The 26,347-nt window shown below is 45.5% G+C and overlaps 1 protein-coding gene across 5 annotated transcripts in view; it reads right to left on the bottom strand.

Moving 5' to 3' along the window:
- The window catches only part of CSMD2 (CUB and Sushi multiple domains 2), a 653,904-nt gene that overhangs the window by 459,073 nt on the left and 168,484 nt on the right, over positions 1-26,347 (bottom strand). For all 5 annotated transcript variants that reach the window (XM_029572110.1, XM_029572106.1, XM_029572107.1 and 2 more), the window contains exon 4: positions 2,791-2,985. In XM_029572110.1, coding sequence (XP_029427970.1) covers positions 2,791-2,985 — 195 coding nt within the window. The remainder of the gene's footprint in view (positions 1-2,790; positions 2,986-26,347) is intronic.

Below are 26,347 nucleotides of genomic sequence, written 5' to 3'. Positions count from 1 at the left end.
TACCATGCCACAAGCTGGCTGAGAGTGGTACCATGCAACAAGCTGGCTGAGAGTGGTACCATGCCAACGAGCTGGCTGAGAGTGGTACCATGCAACGAGCTGGCTGAGAGTGGTACCATGCCAACAAGCTGGCTGAGAGTGGTACCATGCCAACGAGCTGGCTGAGAGTGGTACCATGCAACAAGCTGGCTGAGAGTGGTACCATGCCACAAGCTGGCTGAGAGTGGTACCATGCCACGAGCTGGCTGAGAGTGGTACCATGCCACAAGCTGGCTGAGAGTGGTACCATGCCACGAGCTGGCTGAGAGTGGTACCATGCAACGAGCTGGCTGAGAGTGGTACCATGCCAACGAGCTGGCTGAGAGTGGTACCATGCAACAAGCTGGCTGAGAGTGGTACCATGCCAACAAGCTGGCTGAGAGTGGTACCATGCCAATGAGCTGGCTGAGAGTGGTACCATGCAACAAGCTGGCTGAGAGTGGTACCATGCCACGAGCTGGCTGAGAGTGGTACCATGCCAACGAGCTGGCTGAGAGTGGTACCATGCAACAAGCTGGCTGAGAGTGGTACCATGCCAATGAGCTGGCTGAGAGTGGTACCATGCAACAAGCTGGCTGAGAGTGGTACCATGCCACGAGCTGGCTGAGAGTGGTACCATGCCAATGAGCTGGCTGAGAGTGGTACCATGCAACAAGCTGGCTGAGAGTGGTACCATGCCAACGAGCTGGCTGAGAGTGGTACCATGCCAACGAGCTGGCTGAGAGTGGTACCATGCAACAAGCTGGCTGAGAGTGGTACCATGCCAATGAGCTGGCTGAGAGTGGTACCATGCCAACGAGCTGGCTGAGAGTGGTACCATGCAACAAGCTGGCTGAGAGTGGTACCATGCAACAAGCTGGCTGAGAGTGGTACCATGCCAACGAGCTGGCTGAGAGTGGTACCATGCAACAAGCTGGCTGAGAGTGGTACCATGCCAACGAGGAGGAGGGTTACGCCGACAGAAAAATGCACTCACTGCTGACTCCGTATTTGAATGTAAACCGCTGATATCTATATATAGGCGGTATATTAAGCTTTAATAAACAAACATACTCCTCATTTCAATACAGGGAATAACAGGAAGAGGACACTTCCATTCTCTCTCACAATATACACTGTCCTCTAGAATAAAATCTATACAGCCCCATCAGACATGTACAGGCAGACTTCATCTTGGAGAAACAGATTTTGTAAGAAGGGCTAGAAGCCAGGATCTAGCAGAGCAGTGCAGACCTGTATCTGGGACTCGTCTCTGATGGGTTCCAGCTTACCACACAGGCCAAGGGGAAGAAATCTCTAACCAACATGGCTGACCTCTGTAGGCATTAGGCTGAAACTGATGAATACCTTGGAAGGAGATGTCTAATACAACTGCTCTGACTTGGGGTCCTCCATACGATTATCAACAAATGCTGAATTTTAACCTCACCACAGTCAACAACGAAAAAATCTCCTTGCTCCCCAGACACCAGATGCGTAGCTATCCAGATTTCATTTGCTATAGCACATGCCATTTGCAGGTTCAGATGCTGCCTCTCGTAGGTTGCATCAATCTATTGGGCCCAGTTCAGTATCAATTTTCATCACTAGCACAAAACAGGAGGAACAGGGAATTTACCTCCTTATTTGCATTTTTAACTGCTCTTTCCCCAAGGAAGTCTGTCACAATCCTGCAAGATGCCAACGGCAATCGGGAGCTTGAACCTTTCTAAGTCTGGAGGTCAAGGTCTGCTTTCATCAAACCTTCAGGGTTACAGATATTGTTGGGCTTCCATTCTGCATGTGCACTGAACTCTGTAGCTGGATTACACACTTGAATCCCTCTTGCTTATTTTATTTATTGGTTGCAATTTGTTTAATGCAGAAAACCTAAGCATAAAACAAATATAATGATCAATAACACAATACCAAAACTCAATATTAAGTTTCCTTGGATCATCCAGGCTTTTATTCACCTTAGGCGCAAGATGCTCAGACTAAAACCAGTTACTATTTACTATGCAAAACATCTCCATAGATAAATAAATGTCTAGGAGATTCATTTTCATAAATCACAGTGCATAATTTTCCCTTTTAAGCATGCTCTGATCATCAGGGTTCCATCTCACCATGAACTTTCACAGCGGCAGCACGGGTTAATTGCTCATTTTTCCCGATCGCTTGTGACAGCACTGCTGTAGAATAATGTGATATAACATGCTGAGAACCCATCATGCCCTATGAGAGCAGACACTTCCTTTTAACTCCATTTAATATTCTACATTACTCTATACCATGCAGCACATCGCCTTCAACTACCAAGGAACCCGTCTTGCCAGGGGATGGCTGAAGGGACCCTGCCTCATTTTGGCCAGGTTTTTTCACTGTGTATTGTAAACAAAACCTCCACCCGCTCCAATGCCAGGTTTCTGTTTTCAGCTACACACATCTCAAAATGTCCCTCAAAACAGGACTCTGAATGTGGTGATGTGTAGGAGACCTCACTTCAGTCCCCAGCTGAAGCTCCCACCAGTCCTTTCCCAGCATCAGACACCCCTCATCACTAGACGCAGCCAGCTCCTTACAAAGAACACTGCTTGGAATGGTACCTGGATATTGCTTTTTAAAAAAGGTCACAAATATGTATTATTATACTTAATTCCTTGTTAAAATATCAGCTTTTACGAGCCCTGCGGCATTACAGCCTGTTAGCTGAGCTGCCCATGCGGTTCATTAATCTTCTACAAGACGTCTCACAAGTAATTCTTTTACCTCTACAGGAGGGAAGGGGGAAGTCCCAGGATGCACTGGTTTCTGAGCTGGCTAGGCACGTCAGAATGGCATGGCCCTCCAAAAGGTAGCCCGGGTTGCAGCTGTACCGCACTTTGTCCCCAATGCTGAAAGTCGTTCCTTGCTGGATCCCATTCTGCAGCCGCCCTGGGTTTCCACAGGTGTGACTGGGGAGAACTGCCAGAGGAAAGGAAAGGAAAGCTCGTTAAGTGCTGGCTTCTAATTCCACTTTTGTGCCTGGTAACACACAGTCATTATTCCAGAGGGTATCTAGGAAAGGGCAGATGTTTAGCAGACATCTCTCATTATAACATGGGAGATTTTCCCACACACATGAAGGTCAGCCACCCTATCACCCTTCAGCTCAACGGTAAGCAAGAGAAAGGTTAGGCAGATTCTCTTTAAACCATTTAAATGATTTAGCCAACATTTCTAGTGCTCTGAGGACTGACCAAGTACAAATATAATGAACACATAAAAAGATATTCAGGGTCAACAAAATCAATGTTTTAAAATGAATTTCCATAAAAGCCTGGTTTTCTTCCGTGCACATTTAGAAATGTATTGATTATATGCAATAAAATATGGCATGCATTAAACATAAGCATACATTACTACACCTGAATATTTTATGCATGATATAATAGAATAAAAAGAATAAATATAGAAAAAGAAGTAGAGGAAAAAGAAATATGTATTATTCAGTCATCATCAATATTCAGTCACAGACATCATGCACTGTCTAATGCGAGCATCTGTAGCCACAAAGAACCACATGTAATATCCTCCCTATTTGCTTTCTCTGTAAATATGAAATCCTTTTGAGAAAAGTCAGAATTTATAGGCTTTGAAATCCAGGGTACTATGTAAGGACTAGATGTATCTTTCCAGTGATGTAAAATTAATTTGAAGAATCCAACATGCACGCTCTATGGACATAAGCTCATGATGTATTAAATTTTGTCTAAAACCGCTGGGATTTCATGCATGTAAGGTTGTCTCAGTAGAGTTCCTTACTATTTGCTTTTGGGTTTTCATGGACACTGGAGTATGCTGTAGTAAAGAGAGTGTGGGAGGTGTCTTGTAGGATGAGCTGATGAATAAAACTAAGGAATCCATTTAAGCTTCTTCTTCTCTTCCATCCCGTATCCTAGGAAAACAGCTGGAACTGAAGGGTGCAGTTCACAGGCCTTCTGGATCTTGGGAGTCTTCTTAGTGGTGAGAGAAGCAGAGGTTGTTAATGGGGAAGGGGGAGTTACTGCCATACTCCTTTGTCTACAGTGAAGATTACCTTTTCAATTCTAAGAAGATTTTTAGGATGGACTAGAGCAAGGACTGCCAGGCTTGCAAACCTATTACAGAGTTTATATATATATATATACACACACACACACACACACACACACACTGGGAGGTGCCAGAAAGACATTTCACAAGCCTGGAAAGCATGATCTTGACCCCTGTTAGGAAAGGAACCAGTGAGCATGAGTTGTTAGTTGCATCAACGATCCCTACTGTGCCACTGTTCTGTTATATTTGAGAAGCCAAAGACAAAGCTAAAGGCATTTTCTCATTAGACCCAATCCAAGAATTCTTAACTTCAAAACAAACCCAAAATATAAGCACCCAACTCTTAACATGGCCAAGATGGAACCTCTTGTCTTTCCCCAAAAGTTTTTCTCTCAGCCTGTAACCTTGGGGTCATCTTTAACAGCTCTCTTTCACTCTCTAAACACGTCCAAAACACTGCTAAAAGGCTGTTTCTTCCTCTATAACATTCAGGACTAATAGAAGTGACACTTCAACCATACACTCCACAACGAACCCCAAGGACCCAAAACAAAGGACTTTAACTGTACCTACGACCCAGAGCACTCTCCTGACACAAATAAGAGAGCGCGTGTTCTCCCTAAACTGTGGCACTCGCTACCGGAGACAATGCGCCTGATCCCAGCATTCAAACATGGAGTAAAAACCGAGCTATTTAAAAACATTTATAATCTAAATTCTTTCAGAATCCTATGTCATCAAGAACTCATTCCTTAACAAACTCTGTGGGGTAGATTTTCAAAGGGGTACGCGCATACCCCAAGAAGGCCTACCCCAAACCCCCCCCGTGCGCGCCGAGCCTATTTTGCGTAGGCTCGGCGGCACGTGCAAGCCCCGGGACGCGCGTAAGTCCCGGGGCTTTGCAAAGGGGGCGTGTCGGGGGGCATGAATTTCAGGGCGGGGCAGGAGGCGTGTCGGGGGTGTGATGCCGGCCCGGGGGCGTGGTCGAGGCCTCCGGACCAGCCCCCGGGCCGGGTGATGGCGGGCCAGCAGCCCGCTGGCTCGTGCAGATTTACACCTGCTTTCCGCAGGTGTAAATCTGCCAACAAAGGTAGGGGGGGGTTTAGATAGGGCCAGGGGGGTGGGTTAGGTAGGGGAAGGGAGGGGAAGGTGAGGGGAGGCGGAAGGAAAGTTCCCTCTGAGGCCGCTCCAATTTCGGAGTGGCTTGGGAGGGAACAGGCAGCGCGCGCCGGGCTCAGCGCGTGCAGGTTGCACAAATGTGCACCCCCTTGCGCGCGCCGACCCCGGATTTTATAAGATACGCACGGCTATGCACGTATCTTATAAAATCCAGCGTACTTTTGTTCGCGCCTGGTGCACGAATGTAAATTTATAAAATCTACCCCTGTCTGAATGCAGAGTTAACAATAACAAGAACAAAAAGCAATAAGTAACGAGAGAACAAAGTAGCTCATGACATCTCCCCTTACAACCATGAAAATTACTAAACAGAATCCCCATCCTCCTAACGTATTATCCCCACCCTCAGCTGAGACGTCTAAGAACATCACCCTAGAGTCATGTGACCCACTTCAGTTCCTCCAAAATATGTATCTTATCAAAGTCTATGTAACCTCAAAATGTATCTTACAAAAGTATGGGTTACACCAATTTGTATTTCAAAATGATATGTAATGACCCAAAGGAAGAATGTTACTTTTGTAAACCGCTGTGATCGTCACGTGGAATGACGGTAAATAAATAACATCGCTAAAATCCGTCTTGGCAGAGAAATGTGCAGTCAAGGCTTTTTTTCTTCTTTTAAGTGCTTTATTTTTACAGAGCAATCACAGTTTCCACAACACAAACAGGTCAGCTCTTCTCACGGGGCTGAGTGACTATCCTTCCTGGAGTCCTGGGCCTCGCTTTGCTCACCTCTCAGCCTACATTATATCCCCGGGCCAGAGGAGACAGCCTGTACCCAGATCCAGATAGCTAAGCCTTGTTCTTCAGGTCTCGCACCACCCTTTCCTATCTGAGTACACTACCAAAACACTCAACTCTCTTATCACCTCCTGTTTAGACTACTGCAATTTGCTCCTCGCGGGCTCCCGGTAAACCATCTTTCTTCACTGTAGTATATTCAAAATTCAGCTGCATGACTTTTCTTCCTTCAATATCGCTATGACCATATAAACTTCTCTTAAGTTGCTACACTGTCGCCCCATCCATTTCTGTATTCAGTTCAAGCTTCTCTTACTCTTCTGCAAATGCGTTGCTTCTGCAGCAACTCATTATTCATCTTCTCTTTCTCTCCCTACATCCTTCCTTGAGAGCTCCATCAAGCAAGTTGCTTTGCTCTGTGCCCTTCTCCTCCAATGCCAACTCCATGCTTTCCATTAGGGATGTGCAGCAGGGATGAATTCATCTCATTCGGTATTCGTATTTGTGGGGAGCCAAATCCGTTGCATCCGTTCTCGGGGGACCCCGATCCGTTCATTAGTTACATATGTATTTGTCTCCCAAAAAACCCCCCATCCCAACCCTATAAATTTAATTAACTACAATCCCCCACCCTCCTGACCCCATCAAGACTTACCAAAAGCCCCTGGTGGTCCAGTGGGGGTCCTGGCACAATCTCCTGCATGCAGGCTGTCGGCTGCTGGTATTCAAAATGGCACCAATAGCCTTTGCCCTCACTGTGTCACAGGGGCTACCGGTGCCATTGGTCGGCCCCTGTCACATGGTAGGAGCAATGGACGACTGGTGCCATCTTGTGCTCCTACCATGTGACAGGGGCTATTGGCGCCATTTTGAATACCGGCAGCCGACAGCCCGAGTGCAGGAGATCGCTCCAGGACCCCCGCTGAACCACCAGGGAATTTTGATAAGTCTTGGGGGGGGGGGGGGGTCAGGAGGGTAGGGGGGTTTATTCATTAGATACATTGTATTTGTGGGGGTTCACTATACGTTTTGTGACCCCCTCGAATACAACAATAGGGACATAATCGTTGCAGATTGCCAATACGTCGAAAACGAATGCACACCCCTACTTTCCATACTGCTCTGTCATATGCGTGGAACAGACTTCCTCATTATTTAGTGTGTCATGCCCCCTCTCTGGCTCTATTCAAGTTAGGGTTGCCAACTGGCTCCAGATTTTCAGGACAGATTGATGCAGTTCTGGTTTTACCCCATGGTCTGCATAGCCAGAGGTGGATTGCCCTAGCGGGGGATTGGGCGCTCTAGTCACATGGTCTGCCGAGCGTGGCTGTGACAGAGCCGTGCTCGGCAGACCACGTGGTATCTCCTGGGCCGGCCTGGGTGGCGAATCCCCGGGCCGGTCGTCATTGGGAACCCGCCCCTGTGCATGGCCTTGTAGTTCTGCTGTCCCTATTGATTTCCCTAAGAAAAGCACGACTAGAATTCCATGCAGGCCATGGGGTAAAACCAGCACTGGATCAGCCTATTCTGAATATCTGGAGCCATTAGGCAACCCAAATTCAAGTCCAGTCTAAAAACGCACCTTTTTGAGGCTGGTTTTAAAGCATAAACACTTTCCTACAATAAATTCACTTCCCACAGACTGTTTGTCACATACGTTTGTCTTGACTATACTGTAAGCTGTATGGAGCAGGAACTGTCTTTTATATGTATCTGTACAGTGTTGTGTATGTCTAGCCATGCTTTAAAAATAATAATTAGTAGACGTACTACAAAAAGCATGAGGGAGCAGCATAGTGGTTAGGTTAATGGGCTGGAAACCAGGCTACTGATGTTCACCGTGCCCTTGGCAGAGTCCCTTCATCTCCGGCTGCCTCTGGAACCAGGCGCTCTGGTTAAAGAAATGGCATAGGTTGCTCAATGCAGATTAAATGCAAAGAAGAAACGAGTAAGACACTTGGAAACGGCTGACGATACGGCAGAGCTGTGACCTGGCTATGGGTGACCAGATGAGGAATCTCTCCTAGGTCTCACTTGGACAAGGCACTACTTCCAGCTCAGTGCAGAGAGTCTGCTTGCCATTTTCATAACTGCACTCCCTGTCTGAATGGAAAAATAAGCCTAAAGAACTGAGAAGTTCTCGGCTTGAGGGGAGAAAGCTGAGAACCCTCACAAGTACCCAGAAGCTGAACATCTGTCAGAAACATCATAAAGCTCAAGGAAGGAGCCCTTTGAATCCCAAAAGTCAGTTTCTAAGCCAGCGTGGAAGAAAGCATGAAGTCAGGCATGCATTAATCTCAGAAGAGAAGGAAAAGTCTGGTCCCCTTTCACACAATTCGTACATGTGATGTCCAGTTATCAGGAACTGTGATCGCTGTCTCGCCCAGATAACTTTGTTTATGAAGACACGCACTTTTTAAGAAAGGGGAGGAGAGCGATAAGTATGGTAAATGGGTTGAGAACTGGTGTAGAACTAATGTTTCATTTTCTGCAATGATAGTCAAAGACCCAATTTAATTAAATTACTAATGTCAAATTTTTAATGAACCCACTTCTGCTTTTCTTCTTTCCTCCTTTAAAATTAATGGCTGGAACTTCACTATAAATAAAAATCTATCAATTTAAAAGTCACTTTATAACACGCGCTGCTCTGTACTTAATGAACTGTGAGAAATCAGACAACCCCAACCTGCATCATATCCCAAGATCACATTTGAAAAATGGGTTCTCATTTAAAAATTCTACTTCATTTGGCCACATTCACAAGACATGGTCATTTCACATCCAAGAGACACCAACTTACAAAGCTTGATGTGTTTTACATAACAATTCTTGTACAATGCGTGGGTAATAAAGATGCTAAAGGCAGGCAACTGCAGCTGACGTCCACCTCTGTGGCGCAAGAGTCCAACCAGCACATAAGCCACACGAGGGTTTGCTTGAATATTATTAGAAGCTCAGTGTTAACCAATAGGTTGATCCACTCAAGAAATGCCAGCCTTCAGGGCTACATCACGTCACTTCTCACCTGCTATTTTCCAATTCTGAATCTTTCATTCCCTGATGTAGAACTGGGAAACCATTCAGTCTAACAGAAATATTCACAAGCACCTCTACAATGTATTCATGATATTAAGTTCCAAGGTGCCAGGTAACTCCAGCTCTCAAGGGGCATGAACCAGTCTGCTTTTCAGGATATCCAAATCACTTATATCTGCATACAGCCCGAGAACCTGATGGAGGGGGTGAGTAAACTTCCATTCATGGACAGTCTTCCCTGCCTGGCCTGAAGCTCCAGGCCCAGCGCTTCCTGTGGTTCTGCCCCCTCTTAACATCAAGCTGTTAATAAATCACAGACCAGAAAACCCCAGAACCTAATGGAGCGGTGAGCAAATCTCCATCCATGCTCCTCTGCACCCTGGATACTGATCCCATCCCATCCTGAACTGCTGGTCCCAGATCTTCCTCTGGTCCTGCCATCCTCCTTTTAATCTCATCCTGGGCTGCCATTACATCAAGAGTGGCTACTAGGGGGTTTCCTCTTTGGGTACGCCTTTGGGTGCACCTAGGAGTTGCCAGGATAGCCAGGTACTCTGAGTGTTGCCATTTATTTTTGGGAGCTGAGCTAGGAGATCTGAATTTGAGAACGTCTTGGGTTAGAAATATATTCTTTTAAGGGGGAGATAGGGAGTGATTAAGTGGGAGGGATAGATTTAGTGGGGTGCAATTGTTTTATCTGTGATAAGGTGGGAAATATACTGTATTAGCAGGGGGGGGTTGGTTGGTTTATCTTGTTATTCTGATATTATCTTTTCATTTTCCCTAATGAGAGTAGGATTGTGTCAGGGAATTTAATTTATTATTGTTATGGCTATTTTGGTTGATTTATTTAATGATGATTTTAATTTTGTACTGTTATTTATTTTTAATGATATTATGTTTGATTTTTATTTTATTTATTGTAATGTGTCGGGGATGGGATTTTTCCCATTGAAAGGTGTGACCTGAGCTGAAATCAAATCTGATCTGTGATTCAGGGTAATCTAAATATTTTAACCTTTATTTACCCACAGGGGAAAGGCATCATGCATAAGGAGATTCTGTTCATGTTCCTCCTCTAATATAATTTATATTATTCAATGCAGAAAACATGAAGAGGGATGCTACTTTGGCAAAACAGGCCCGATGATAAAGATGAAAATAAACTAAAATAAATAAAGTAACATTACCCATCACAGAGAAGTGCAAGGCAACACTTCCTTGGGGGACTGTTACATTTAATTCAAGCACTTATTTTTATCAATGTTCTCTTTGCTTCCTACCAGGAATCTTGGAGCATGGGAGCTATCTAAATTTTCAAATAAATATTTCACTCTTTCAAATGACTTGGTCAAACAACATGGATTCTAGCATCAATTTATTACAACATAAAACATACACAGTATGTTAAACAAGCTTACTTTGCAAAAAATAGCCAATGGTCAAATAAAACAATTACTGTATTAGAATTATTGATAGCATACATTTCTAAACAGTTAAAAGCTTCTAATGTAATAAAATCAGTAAAAACGTAGATCTAATACCTAGAAAATCTTGATAGCTATCACATTCCCAATATCTTCCATTTCCAGAGAATTTATAGTACCTGAAAGCAATTCGCTTTCAAGTTTCTTAAAAGATGGAATATAAACAATAATAAAATAGTAACTTTTTACTTCCTCAATAATTGACAGGCTGCAACTTAAAGCAGCCAGACAAATGTTAAATTTACATTGGAACCAGACATAATTCTCCAGTGGCTTTAATGCCAAAAGGGGAATCCAGGAGCCCTGCACTGCTCCTGAAAACGGCCTAAGATTAGTTTCTTCTAAAGGAAAGCGTTCCGCAGATGGAATATTTATCGGGAGCAGACACTGCATCATGGATCTTTGATCAGGATAGTAAGATTAGTTTCTTCTAAAGGAAAGCGTTCCGCAGATGGAATATTTATCGGGAGCAGCCACTGCATCATGGATCTTATGATCAGGATAATAAGATTAGTTTCTTCTAAAGGAAAGCATTCCGCAGATGGAATATTTATCGGGAGCAGACACTGCATCATGGATCTTATGATCAGGATAATAAGATTAGTTTCTTCTAAAGGAAAGCGTTCCGCAGATGAAATATTTATCGGGAGCAGACACTGCATCATGGATCTTATGATCAGGATAATAAGATTAGTTTCTTCTAAAGGAAAGCGTTCCGCAGATGGAATATTTATCGGGAGCAGCCACTGCATCATGGATCTTATGATCAGGATAATAAGATTAGTTTCTTCTAAAGGAAAGCGTTCCGCAGATGAAATATTTATCGGGGGCAGACACTGCATCATGGATCTTATGATCAGGATAATAAGATTAGTTTCTTCGAAAGGAAAGCGTTCCGCAGATGAAATATTTATCGGGAGCAGACACTGCATCATGGATCTTATGAACAGGATACTAAAAGGAAAATTCTGCACTATCCAAGAACGCAAGATATTCAAAATTAAGATCACGAGAGACTTCAAAGAAAGGCAGCAATTTCCAAAGCTTTTCCCAGGAAAACAGCTGAAAACGACCCCTCCCTTACCCTGAGTGGAGAGCCTGCGGGGGAGAGAGACTGGGGAGGGAGGATGCAGGCTGCAGGGGCAATCGTACGTGGGACCCAGGGTCCGCCTGCGCCACTCGCATTTTCAAAGGCAAACCACTCACAGGGGCTGCAGTCACCAAGTGGAGTCTAAACTTTCTCCAGAAAGGATAAGGATGGGGGGTATGTGTGTCATGAATTCCTTTTTTATTATTTCCTTGTTTAATTTTGCTTATTTAAAGTGAAACAAACAACCCCCGCCCCCGACCGAACAAAAGAAAATACAAACATTGCGTCTCCCCCAGGCTCCTCCTCCTGCACCCCCGGGCTGCTTGCAGGGCCAGCGGGTGGGACAGGCAAGCAACTGAGCATCGCTCTTCTTGCCCCCCTTAGCCCTGCAGACGGGCAAGACCTTGCGAGAGAGGGCCGCAATATTTTGAAAACGAAATTAAAAAAAAAAAAAAGAAATTGTGTGTTTGCTTTTATTTAATTTTGTTTTCAAAACAGGATGGGAAATTTCATTTCAATTTCCTGTTTCATGTCAAAGACATCCTTGGGAAAAAAAAGACATGCGTGAAGGACTTTCTTACTCAGGACCCGCCCTATAATTTGGTGGCCTCTCCTGACCCAGGTTACAATGCTGCAGGAGGCCAGAGGCTGTGGTAGGACGTTGACTCTGCTTGCTCATCTTTCCTGAGCTCCTTCCAGAGCACCGATGTGGTGGCGCTGCCCGGGGAAGGCTGCAGCTTGCTGGCTGGCACTCAGCCCGTGCCCTATTCATTTGTAATGCAAAACGGGGGAAACGTTAGGGCCTGGTGACAGAGCATCGTTCTCCTCTAGCTGGCAGAACATTTTCTCTCTCAGCCTTGGGCTTCTTCTGTCTCTCAGAACATCTTCACCCCCTCTCCCCCCAGCAACAACATTTTAGTGAACACAATTACGTGGAGAAAAATGGCTGAACATGGAAAGAGAGTGGTGACGAGGCCAAGATTTATAGCCACTCATCTGAAAATGTCAATTGCAAAATTACTTGTGTGGAGTCTAATGAGGATATGCCATAGCGCGGCAGAAACGCACTGAAGTTGTACTCAGAGCAAAGTGATGAGTTTCAATGAATCATGCAGTGGTATTTCCAGTGGGCTCTGCAAGCATCAGCCAGCTTCTAAATCAGGTGGGACAACAAACCGTATTGTTTTCTTGGCCCAGCACTTCCATCTTGCCCCTTCGGACTTCCAGTTCAGTTGCAACTGGTCTGTCCTGGGGCGCTATGCAGGTTTTTAATCCTCCAGTCTAAGTGCAGCCATTGCTGGTACAGAGCGCAGCTCCCTCTGGAATGCAGGCCATGTACAAACTGAGCCTGCCCAATCTTCAGAGGGATAGCCCACCTCATCATCAGAAGCAGCTGACCACTAGGTGTCGCCATCACGTGGGCTCAACAATGGCGGCTGATAAAGCCCCAGACCTGCAAACGGGAAGGCTCTTCACTTCATCCAGGGCTAGAGGACAAGGTTTGCAAGCAGCTTCTTGTTCTTAGAGGAAAACTGGATTCTGTTTAGGCTGCGATCGCTTTCACGTGAGAAACATAAGCAATATCCAAAGTTCCTGTAGAACACAAAGATTTCCTCCTCCTCAATATATAAAGAATCCAGAGGAGAGGCTTCCCCAGCCAGATTTTACCGATTTCACAGGTCTCGTGCAAGAAACGTATCTTTCATTGTTCTGGCACAGTCAAAGGCTGTTTTATATAGCAGCTGGTGGAAAAACAAATGCTTCACTCAGAAACCCCAGAAGAGGTGTTGGGCATCAGACCTGTTGACTTTCAGGGACGCTGAGCTGCTGCCTAACAATTTAATTCCCCCACCCCTCCCTTTGCAAAACCAAACATGCCAGTGCGTCACGGACTCTGAGACCCATTCAGTGCATCGGGCAGATCTCTGTTCTGATTGGATCATCCAGGGTGAACTCTTACTGTACAAGAGTACTTGTAAAGGAAATTAATTTCAAGTGCAACTGCTACTAATAAAGAGTACCCTGCAAGCATGCTGCACAAATGCAGTGTTGCAAGGTTGTCATGGCAACTGAACATGGAGCAGAACGCATGAAACATGTACTGTCTTAATATATGTATGGATCCACATTTATTTATTTATTTATTAACTTTTATTTACCGACATTCGTGCAGCACATCATGCCGGTTTACAAAGAACTCAGGTGGGCGATACAATAAAACATTGAAACAATGTACAAAGAATAAAATAAACGTAAAACCATAACAATGTAACCTTAGAACAAAATACTATTTCTTACATATACAGTAATGAAGGATTACTTTAGGGTGCTATATTTTTAGAGTTCCTTAAGATATTTGTGATCTCTAACTGCTTACTTGATGATGTTAATGAGCTTTCTCCAATCCTGGAGTGAATTTAGTTTTAGTAGTTGGCACTCAGAGCAGGACTGTTGCAAACCCATAGAAATGCTAAGCGGCAGAGGTAGTGGAACACTGCAGGGCATGCGACTCTATAGCGAGCACAACCAGAACCACACAATGTCGTGTCCCAGCTCCATCCGAGACGAAAACCCATAGAAATGCTAAACGGCAGAGGTAGTGGAACACTGCAGGGCATGCGACTCTATAGCGAGCACAACCAGAACCACACAATGTCGTGTCCCAGCTCCATCCGAGACGAAAACCCATAGAAATGCTAAGCAGCAGAGGTAGTAGAACACTGCAGGGCATGCGACTCTATAGCGAGCACATCCAGAATCACACAATGTCGTGTCCCAGCTCCATCCGAGAGGAAAACCCATAGAAATGCTAAGCGGCAGAGGTAGTGGAACACTGCAGGGCATGCGACTCTATAGCGAGCACAACCAGAACCACACAATGTCGTGTCCCAGCTCCATCCGAGACGAAAACCCATAGAAATGCTAAGCAGCAGAGGTAGTAGAACACTGCAGGGCATGCGACTCTATAGCGAGCACATCCAGAATCACACAATGTCGTGTCCCAGCTCCATCCGAGAGGAAAACCCATAGAAATGCTAAGCGGCAGAGGTAGTGGAACACTGCAGGGCATGCGACTCTATAGCGAGCACATCCAGAACCACACAACGTCGTGTCCCAGCTCCATCCGAGACGAAAACCCATAGAAATGATAAGCGGCAGAGGTAGTGGAACACTGCAGGGCATGCGACTCTATAGCGAGCACATCCAGAACCACACTATGTCGTGTCCCAGCTCCATCCGAGACGAAAACCCATAGAAATGCTAAGCGGCAGAGGTAGTGGAACACTGCAGGGCATGCGACTCTATAGCGAGCACATCCAGAACCACACTATGTCGTGTCCCAGCTCCATCCGAGACGAAAACCCATAGAAATGCTAAGCAGCAGAGGTAGTGGAACACTGCAGGGCATGCGACTCTATAGCGAGCACATCCAGAACCACACAATGTCGTGTCCCAGCTCCATCCGAGACGAAAACCCATAGAAATGCTAAGCGGCAGAGGTAGTGGAACACTGCAGGGCATGCGACTCCATAGCGAGCACATCCAGAACCACACAATGTCGTGTCCCAGCTCCATCCTAGACGAAAACCCATAGAAATGCTAAGCAGCAGAGGTAGTGGAACACTGCAGGGCATGCGACTCTATAGCGAGCACATCCAGAACCACACAATGTCGTGTCCCAGCTCCATCCGAGACGAAAACTGCAAAACATTCTCTCCTGCTGGTAGAAGTTGCAGCTTTTGTCTTCCTGAGGCTCTCAGCACATGCAACAGCTGCATGAATGAGTGGCCACAGAAATACGTGCACCAAGTGCAATTTAATGAAGATGACAGAAACAATTATTGAACTGTGGGAAACCTTCCATTTAGCAAAATGTCAATGGCTGAAGCAACCTTAGTTTCTTACAGTTGAGCCAGCAAAGCCTGAAGTCTCTTCTGCATCCCCTTCAGAACTTTCCTGAGAAGCTCCCACTGGCATCTTCTTTCTAATAACATCAAAAACATGGAAAGCTTTTCCTTTCAAGACATCTAGCTGTGTCATCACCATTTGTCATAACAGAAAGCTCCTTCTGCTGGGAGACGCGGTCATCAGAGGAACCAATTTGGGAACTCAATTTGATGGGGGCACAATGGTTAAATGCATTCCAGGATGCTCAACCAATAGAAATGCAAACCAGGTGGTCAATGCAATTACAGAAGAAAGTAAGAATACTGATATCAATGTTATCGTCCATCTGGGGACCAATGACCTCACTGGAAACAATATCCACAAGGTTCAGGAACATTTCCAAAATCTAGGGGAAAAGATTAGGCTCATGGCAAAGACTATTGCCTTTTCAGAAGTGTTACCTGTTCATGGAAAGGTTTATGCCCTACAGATAATTTCGATGCCCGGCTCAAAACCTGGTGTAAGGAAAGTGGTTTTGGATACATTGGAGGCCGGGGCCGTGTATGGAGCAGTAAAAGATTATATGGTAAGGATGGCCTACGTTTGTCTGTGGCAGGAAAGAGGATGCTAAGTGAGATATTCAGATCATACATTATAAGGCATTTAAACTAGGGAGTGGGGGAGGCAGGAGGGGGCCAGTCACCCTGAAGCAATATAGGAAATGGCAAGAGAGAAACAAAATCAATCAATTACAAAACCAGAAAAGATGACTAGAAAGAGCAGCTGGAAAGCTCTGACCATAAATGTTCATAGTGGGGTAGATTTTAAAAATTTGCGCGATCGCGTACTTTTGTTCGCGCACCAGGCGCGAACAAAAGTACGCTGGATTTTATAAGATACGGGGTCGGCGCGCGCAAGGGGGTGCACATTTGTGCAATCTGCGCGCGCCGAGCCCAGCGCGCGCTGCCTGATCCCTCCGAGGCCGCTCCGATTTCGGAGCGGCCTTGGAGGGAACTTTCCTTCGCCCTCCCCCCCACCTTTCCCTCCCGTCCCCTACCTAACCCACCCCCCCCCGGCCCTATCTAAACCCCCCCCCCTTACCTTTGTTGGCAGATTTACGCCTGCTAAAAGCAGACGTAAATCTGCGCGCGCCAGCGGGCTTCTGGCGTGCCATCACCCGACCCGGGGGCTGGTCCGGAGCCCTCGACCACGCCCCCGGGCCGGCGCCACGCCCCCGGGCCCGCCCTGAAACGCCGCGTCATTTCGGGAACGCCCCCTCCCCGCCCCCTCCCCACCCCTTTTACGAAGCCCCGGGACTTACGTGCGTCCCGGGGCTCTGCGCGCGCCGGCGGCCTATGCAAAATAGGCGCGCCGGCGCCGGCGCAAGGGCCCTGTGCGCAGGGCATTTAAAATCCGCCCCAGTTTGAGCAATAAAACCCCAGACCTGCAGTCCCTAATGGTAGAGGTGGACTTGGACATTGTTGCTGTTACAGAGACCTGATTCACGGATTCTCATGACTGGGATACGACCATCCTGGGCTATAACTTGTTAAGGAAGGACAGAGAGGATAGGAAAGGGGGAGGAGGAGCTCTTTATGTCAAAAACAATATCCAAGCAACTGAAGTTCAAGAGACAGCTGTATGTGATGGGGATGAAAAGCTGTTGAGCAAGGACCAAGAGAGAGATAGTGTCTAGCGATCTGAAGACGGCGAAGCAGTGTGACAAGGCGATAGCTAAAGCCAGAAGAATGCTGGGCTGCATAGAGAGAGGAATAACCAGTAAGAAAAAGGAGGTGATAATCCCTTTGTAAAGGTCCTTGGCGAGGTCTCACCTGGAGTACCGTGTTCAGTTCTGGAGACCGTAACGCAAAAGGAACAGAAACAAGATGGAGGCGGTCCAGAGAAGGGTGACCAAAATGGTGGGAGGTCTCCATCAAATGACTTATAAGGAGAGGTTGAAGGACATAAATATGTATAACCTGAAGGAGAGGAGGTGCAGGGGGGATATGATACAGACCTTCAGATACCTGAAAGGTCTTAATGATGCACAATCAACAAACCTTTTCTGTTAGAAAGAAATCAATAGAACTAGGGGTCATGAAATGAAACTCCAGGGAGGACAACTCAGAACCAACATCAGGAGATATTTCTTCAGGGAGAGGGTGGTAGATGCCTAGAATGCCCTTCTGGAGGAGGTGATGATGACAAAAACAGTAAAAGAATTCAAAGGGGCATAGGATAAACACTGAGGATCCCTAAAGGATAGAGGATGGAAATGACTGTACGAGTACATGGGGGTAACTTGTTGGTGTGGATGTTACTGCCCTTAACCAATAAGCCTTCATACTGTCGATGCAACTCCATCATTGCTCTCTGCTTCAATGGCCGGGGGAAAGGGGAATGGGATTCAGACTGCAACCAACAAGGACCCTGAGTTTTACAGTTTGGGGATTAAATAAGCATTGGGGTAACTTACAGGTGTGGCGGTTACTATCCTTAACCAAAAAGCCTGATACTTTGGATGCAGCTCCAACATTGCTCTCTGCTTCAGTGCAAGAGCTAACGAGGAATTGGATTCAGACAGCAACCAACAAGGGTCCTGACTTTTACGGTCTGGGAAACTGATAACCATGGGGGTAACTTGCACAGCGCAGCAGAAGCTACCATAAGCTTGCTGGGCAGACTGGATGGTCTGTTTGTGCCGTCATTTCTATGTTTCTATATTTTGGGTACACACCTTTCTCCCATTCTATGTCTAATGAAAAATCGCTTCGTAAATGACCCCCTTAGATTGCGAGTCCTCTGGCGACTGGGAAATACCTGTTGTACCTGAACATAATCTGCTTTGAAGTGCCTGAAATGCAGAATATAAAAAGGAATAAATGTCACTCACAGAGTCTCTCCAGCTTCCCTGCCTACCCGGCACACATCTCCTTGAGCGGCTGCTCTAGCGCCCACTTTCCGTTAAATTGTAGGCTTAAATTTGTCTTGTTTATGACTCCATATTTGTACAAATCTCTTCACCTTTCAGCTCCTGCATGATTTCTCATGGTCCTCTCCCTTCCTCTACACAGCCTCACCCTCCCTGTCCTCTGACCTGTCTGTGCCTGCTTCATATTTTGTCCCTTCAATCCTTGGGCACAAGTGAGCGTGGAGGACTCCCATCACAGCAACCTTTCACAAGGCTTACGACGCTGACTGCAAGCAGAAATGGTCTTGCTGGGGACAATATATTTTCATTTATTTCAATGTTCCATTAGAGAGAGACAAAATGGAAATCACGAAGAAATGGAACAACGTGTCTTAACCTAACGTTTAATCATTTATCAGATTCCCAACATGATAAAAAAAAAAGGGTTGCTCATATATATATCTGATGCATCCTGTCTATTCTCAAGGTAATTTCTCTTGCCCAGAAAAGGACACCAAAGCCTAGCAGAACTGAGCACACAGTAAACTTAACAATTACTTCCCAGCGGAAACATTTGTAAGAAACCACAGTGGTAATAAATTTGCCACTGCTTTAATTCCAGAGGCAGCGTCTTCTTAAATTGCTACTGGACCTGAATTTCAAGCAGATTTGTACTTTCCATTTTATTCTGGCAGTGGCAAAACAAGAAAAGACTTCCCAAGTGCGCCGATACAAATAGGATGGAACCGAGAAAGAGAACCTGATAATAAGCCCGAGAGAAGCGAAGGTAGTGGTTATATCGTGTGCTTTAAGTGGCCCCTTGTTCTCCTTCTGAAAGTGGCTGAAATTTGCATGTTTCCTCCGAATCGGCAGGTATACGCTTACCTCGTCAACTTTATAGTATATGCGGAAAAATGCATAGTATGGGCCTGATTTTAAAAAGCATTTATACGCAGAAAACTGGGTTTTACTCAAGTAAATGCGCTTTACCCGTGTACATGGGCTTTTCAAAATTGCTACAATACAGGCCATGGTTTGCCCGTTACACACGTAAATGGCTTTTGAAAATTGGTACGATAGTGCTCACATTTACATGTGTAAACACTTTTGAAAATACACCTGTATGCGTGTATCTCATTATTAAAAATACATAAATACTAATCTGTTTTTCCGCCCATTCGGAGGAAACAAATGCATATCCATGATATGAAGGTTTAAACTCTGAAAACACCTGTTATATGCGATTGAAAACTAGATGAAAACTTCGTGGTTTCCAAACTTTAAACAGAGAAAAATCATTTTTAAAGTATAACCTCTTCTATGACTTCACCAAGCAGCGAAAACAAAATGTGTAGCCTGGGTTCCGGTAAATTCTAACTTTTAGAAGTCTAAAGATCCAGGTCTGCAAATTTAGAAGGATTCTTGTGTTTCTGGAAATAAAAAAAATGGCCAGGAGATTCCAGTTTTTAAAGGAAAATGAAGATGGCTCAACAGTCTGGTAATCGTAAGCTCATATTTTTAAAGGTTTTTCAGGTGTATGATGCTCCAAGCAGAGGCTACAAAGGCTTGCACAGTGCAGAACTGAAAACTAGTTGGTGTCTTTAAAAAAAAAAAAGAAAACCTAAAGAAACTCCATTAATGCTGAGAAACTGGTGAAGAGCATCTGAGTATAGCAGGTGAGAGAGCTGAAAAATGAAAGAGTAACAACAGCTCAGCAGGAAGAGGAGAGTACATAAGACCCTTCCATCACAGAACTGGCTGTTTCTAGAAGCAGCCATTTTCTCCTCAGGGCAGCCATTTTGTCCTCCATAGACTAAAAACAAATCTATCCTCTGGTATGTTTGCCCAAAGGAATTATGGAGAAGATTTATTGGCTACAGATACATCATAAAGCAGAATCTTGAGGAGAAAATAGCTGCTGCTAGCAGACTCATGGCAGGGAATGGTTTCTCTTTTCCTAATTTTATTTTAAACATGATCACTACCTTATGGTTTTTTGGGGTTTTTTTCCATTTTGTTTTTACTGTCAGACAGTTTTTGCACTTCTCACATTCTCCTGCCAATGTCTGGCTCCTTCTGCTGTCCCCCAGCATACAAAGAAATACCTCTCCGAGGACAAAGGAAGAAGAGGCTGAGCAGGTCAGAACTGTTGGAAAGTCAAAGCAGCACAGACATAACCAGAAAAGGAAATGTCTGCCTTATATTCGTGGAAAACAGATTTGGGCATAAGTGATCTAAACTACAGTTTAGGGCACAAAAAAAAAAAGTAAACTAAATTTCAGGTTTTAATATTATGGGGCTGGTCCTGAAACTGGACATTTACAGCAGCCCAACCCTGCGAGATTACTTAGGCTTTCTGACCTCTGGAAAATGCCAGATCAAAAGAGGTTGCTTTTTTTCTTTTTTTAAGAGATATACATCTCCACTCTTATCATATCTCCCTGTTATCAGGCAACATGCCCGATGTCTCTAAATGTTCACATTAGTCAGGAAATGGATTCTCACAAAGCGTGGACCTTGCTTTGTCTGCATTAAATATTCCAGAACAAAGAGAGTGGGGGAATGTTTTATAACAAAGGACATTTCATGCAACAATCCAAAGAATTGAATGTGGGTTCCGATAGTCTCTGCCGGGCACAGTCCTGGGCTTGGTCATCTGTGCATCCTTCTGCTGCAGTACTAGAAGCACCAAGGAGAATGGAAAGGACACAGTTAATCTGCAGTGCAGTGTATACAAATAAACAATCGGAGAAAAAGATCAAGCTCAGAAGTGAACAGAGCACTGTGCTTAGGTAAAAGCTCCACTTAAATCTCTGAGCCTTAATGGATTAGATCAAAGAAATGTCCTTGTCTTCTTTTACTCTTCTAAACTTCTGCATTAAGCTGCAATGTCCTGATTCCTGGTATCAGTTCTTTGTAACACTGCCAGCTCTTGCTTTACTCCTTGCAGGGTATCACTGCCAGTTCTCGCTCCATCCCCTGCAGAATACTATCACTGCCAGCTCTCACTTACCTCCCTGCAGAATGCCATCACTGCCAGCTCTCACTTAACTCCCTGCACAATGCTATCACTGCTAGCTCTCACTTACCTCCCTGCAGAATGCCATCACTGCCAGCTCTCACATAACTCCCTGCACAATGCCATCACTGCCAGCTCTCACTTACCTCCCTGCAGAATGCCATCACTGCCAGCTCTCACTTACCTCCCGGCAGAATACCATCACTGCCAGTTCTCACTCCCTGCACAATGCTATCACTGCCAGCTCTCACTTAACTCCCAGCAGAATACCATCACTGCCAGCTCTCACTTAACTCCTTACAGAATGCCATCACTGCCAGCTCTCACTTAACTCCTTACAGAATGCCATCACTGCCAGCTCTCACATAACTCCCTGCACAATGCTATCACTGCTAGCTCTCACTTACCTCCCTGCAGAATGCCATCACTGCCAGCTCTCACATAACTCCCTGCACAATGCCATCACTGCCAGCTCTCACTTACCTCCCTGCAGAATGCCATCACTGCCAGCTCTCACTTACCTCCCGGCAGAATACCATCACTGCCAGTTCTCACTCCCTGCACAATGCCATCACTGCCAGCTCTCACTTACCTCCCGGCAGAATACCATCACTGCCAGTTCTCACTCCCTGCACAATGCTATCACTGCCAGCTCTCACATAACTCCCTGCACAATGCCATCACTGCCAGCTCTCACATAACTCCCTGCACAATGCCATCACTGCCAGCTCTCACTTAACTCCTTACAGAATGCTATCACGGCCAGTTCTCACTCCCTGCACAATGCTATCACTGCTAGCTCTCACATAACTCCCTGCACAATGCCATCACTGCCAGCTCTCACTTAACTCCTTACAGAATGCTATCACGGCCAGTTCTCACTCCCTGCACAATGCTATCACTGCTAGCTCTCACATAACTCCCTGCACAATGCCATCACTGCCAGCTCTCGCTCACCCCCTGCACAATGCCATCACTGCCAGCTCTCACATAACTCCCTGCACAATGCTATCACTGCCAGTTCTCACTTAACTCCTTACAGAATGCCATCACTGCCAGTTCTCACTTAACTCCTTACAGAATGCTATCACTGCCAGTTCTCACTCCCTGCACAATGCTATCACTGCTAGCTCTCACTTAACTCCTTACAGAATGCCATCACTGCCAGTTCTCACTCCCTGCACAATGCTATCACTGCCAGTTCTCACTTAACTCCTTACAGAATGCTATCACTGCCAGTTCTCACTCCCTGCACAATGCTATCACTGCCAGTTCTCACTTAACTCCTTACAGAATGCCATCACTGCCAGTTCTCACTCCCTGCACAATGCTATCACTGCTAGCTCTCACTTAACTCCCTGCACAATGCTATCACTGCTAGCTCTCACTTAACTCCTTACAGAATGCCATCACTGCCAGTTCTCACTCCCTGCACAATGCTATCACTGCTAGCTCTCACTTAACTCCTTACAGAATGCCATCACTGCCAGCTCTCACATAACTCCCTGCACAATGCTATCACTGCTAGCTCTCACTTAACTCCTTACAGAATGCCATCACTGCCAGTTCTCACTCCCTGCACAATGCTATCACTGCTAGCTCTCACTTAACTCCTTACAGAATGCCATCACTGCCAGTTCTCACTCCCTGCACAATGCTATCACTGCTAGCTCTCACTTAACTCCTTACAGAATGCTATCACTGCCAGTTCTCACTCCCTGAACAATGCTATCACTGCCAGCTGTCACTTAACTCCCTGCACAATGCTATCATTGACAGCTCTCACATAACTCCCTGCACAATGCTATCATTGACAGCTCTCACATAACTCCCTGCACAATGCTATCACTGCCTGCTTTCGCCCATCTCCTGCAGAATGCCATCACTGCCAGCTCTCATTAATCCCTGCAGATTGCTATCACTGCCTGCTTTCACCCATCCCCTGCAGAATGGTATCACTGCAGCTCTCACGCACTCCCTACAGAATACTTTCACTGCCCACTCTCACTTACCTCCCAGCAGAATGCTATCATGGCCAGCTCTTGCTCACCCCCTGCAGAATGCTATCACTGCCCGCTCTCATTAATCCCTGCAGATTGCTATCACTGCCCGCTCTCACTTAATCCCTGCTGAATTCTATCACTGCCAGCTGCTATTAATCAAGTTTACTTAGGGAATAGCCATTGCTATTAATTGCAGCAGTAGCATGGGATCTTCTTAGTGTTTGGGTAATTGCCAGGTTCTTATGGCCTGGTTTGGCCACTGTTGGAAACAGGATGCTGGGCTTGATGGACCCTTGGTCTGACCCAGCATGGCATGTTCTTATGTTCTTAAACCCCTTACAGTATAAGGGGTAATAGACGTACATTGAAACACGTGGCCAAACGCATGTTAAACAGTGAGCATGGCTGAGCACACTTTACAGAATCGGCCCGATTGATAGGATATTTTGAACAATATGAAATTTGTAGTCCATGAATCTCACTGACAAAGTCCCCTTAATTTGTGTGGTTTTATCCTCCCCTTATGATTAGAGGCTGCCACTGCATTTTTATAAAGTAGACAGGCACAGAGTGGTGTGTATGGAGGAAGGGTGAATTAGCACTCATTCTAACATTTTCGGATCTGCATATTTTGATCTCTGACCCTCTCAGTGGTCATCCAGTAGGGCATAAGAGTATAAGAAGTGTCATGTTGGGTCAGACGAACTGTCCATTGAGCCCAGCATCCTGTCTTGGACAGTAGCCAATTCCTAAAATATAGACCCAATAGCTTGTTGCTCTCTCGCAGTGACGTGGTGGTTTTTCCCGAGTCATCTGGTTATGGGCTTTTCTTCCTAGAATTTGTCCAAACGCATTGTAACCCCAGCTATGCTAGTTACCTTGACCACCTTCTCTGCCCTGGCAACAAATTCTACAACTTGACTGGGTGTTGAATTAAAAAGTCCTTTCTCCAATTTGTGATAAATCTGCTACAGATGACGTTCAAGGATTGTCCCCTAGTCCTAGTGTTACTCTAAAGGGTAAATAATCATCCCCCATTTACCTTGCCAGATCCCAGGCCAGCGTGCTGGTATCCGACGGTGAAGTACATGAGCTCACATGGATCCTGCCATCAGCTAATTCTTATGTTGGACCAGGAAATAAAAAGTTCTCACCCTGTGAAGAACCTGGCAGGTGATCCAAAATGTCCTTTGATTCTTGTGACAGTGATGATTACTATTGAGAGACGGGGCCCGTTTCTAACCAGTGCTTAAAATACTGCAGCTCGTTAAGTCCGTCTCCAGCTCCAGCAGCCATTGCCCTGATCTAAGCATAATACTCTGTGATCTTGTATTTTATTCAACATCAGAAACCAAGCGCTACACGAGGCAGAGACTCTGACCCAGGCACGAGTGCTTTTACAAGAACAGGATTCATTCCATGTGCCCTGGTGAGTAATGGGAAGGCCTCAGCTCTTCCGGCCTTCATCGTCCTCCTTCTGCATGAAATGTGGAAACAGCAGCAGGTTAATCCTGCGCTCATCTGATGCTCAGCGGAGCACCTGTCCACAGGAAGCTCACAGGCCAGCTCGGGGAGAAATCCTTGCGCAGAGTTACAGAGTTGCCGTCATGTGGTAAAATCCTTTTTTTTAACTTTTTTATTGTATCATTAGACAAGAGAAGATCTGAGCTCCCATTTCCATAACTTAAGGGCTAAGAAGGAAATGAGCAGGTTTCTTTAAATAGTGCTTTCAAACACAGGTTAAATTAAAATGCTGTTGTCACCTGACTGAAGTCTTCTGGCATCAGTGCAGCGGTCAGAATAAAGTCATTGGGTGCATGACATCTCCAGAAATTGTTTTCTGGTAGGTACAACTGAACATAACAAACTGCTCTGAATTAATAATTTCAAAGACCATTACACATTACGTTGGGGAACTCAAACTGAGCCAGAAAATAATAGAGCAAGGTACGGATCCCGAATGCCAGGCTTCCCAGCTCTGACCCACTCCTGATGATGTCTCTTTGAACTGTGGGTGAATGGGTGTGTAGTGTAGATTCAAGCATGGGTGAGAGTGGCACACTACTGTCTGTCTGCCACTCAGACTGCTGAGGAAAATATCTCTTAGCACACAGGAGTGCTGGCATTTCTTGAAAACTGTCTGCACAAATCTAATGCAACGAGTTCATGGCCACTACACACAAACATTTTGCCTCGTTTACACCTTTGCTTTCTCTGACAGGTTAGGGGCAGCCAGTGAGCTTGGAGCCAGAAACACACTGCATCTTAAGCCAGTGCTGCTGAACCCAAACTGTCTACCTTTCAGAATAACTACAATGAATATGCAAGAGATTAATTTTCATAGGATGGGATCCCATGATATGCAAATCTCTCTCATGCATATGCATAAATACATAAGATTTTCTATACTGAATCAGACCAAAGGTTTGGGATCCTGCCAGGTCACAAGTACCTGGTAGGATCCCAAAATATCTATAAAGTCCATGCTCCATATCCCAGAGATATGCAGTGGATTTCCCCAAGTCCACCTTAATAAAGGTTTATGGACTTTTCTTCCAGGAATTTGTTCAAACCTTTTCTAAGCCCAGCTACACTAACAGCTTTCATCATATCCTCCAGCAACGAATTCCTGAAAACCAGATAAGTTAGAGGTGCCTCCGGGACAGGTTTCAGAACCTTTGCCTGAGCTATCACTGATTAGTCCCGAAAACCGCCAGCGAAGACAACATACACTGTTATCAATGTTCACCAATCTGACACCCTGCATCAGAAACTCCCCTCGCTTACTAAACAAGCAGGACTGGCAGCAGCTGAGAAAGCCTGAAGACTGGTGCTGGTGCAGTATGTGGAAAGCTTACTGATAAATTTGCTGCAAGTGAGGGGAGCCAA

Source organism: Rhinatrema bivittatum, chromosome 11 (assembly GCF_901001135.1).
Source record: "Rhinatrema bivittatum chromosome 11, aRhiBiv1.1, whole genome shotgun sequence".
Lineage (NCBI taxonomy): Eukaryota > Metazoa > Chordata > Amphibia > Gymnophiona > Rhinatrematidae > Rhinatrema > Rhinatrema bivittatum.
The sequence above is the reverse complement of the archived record's forward strand: the minus strand, read 5'-3'. Positions and strand labels throughout refer to the sequence as shown.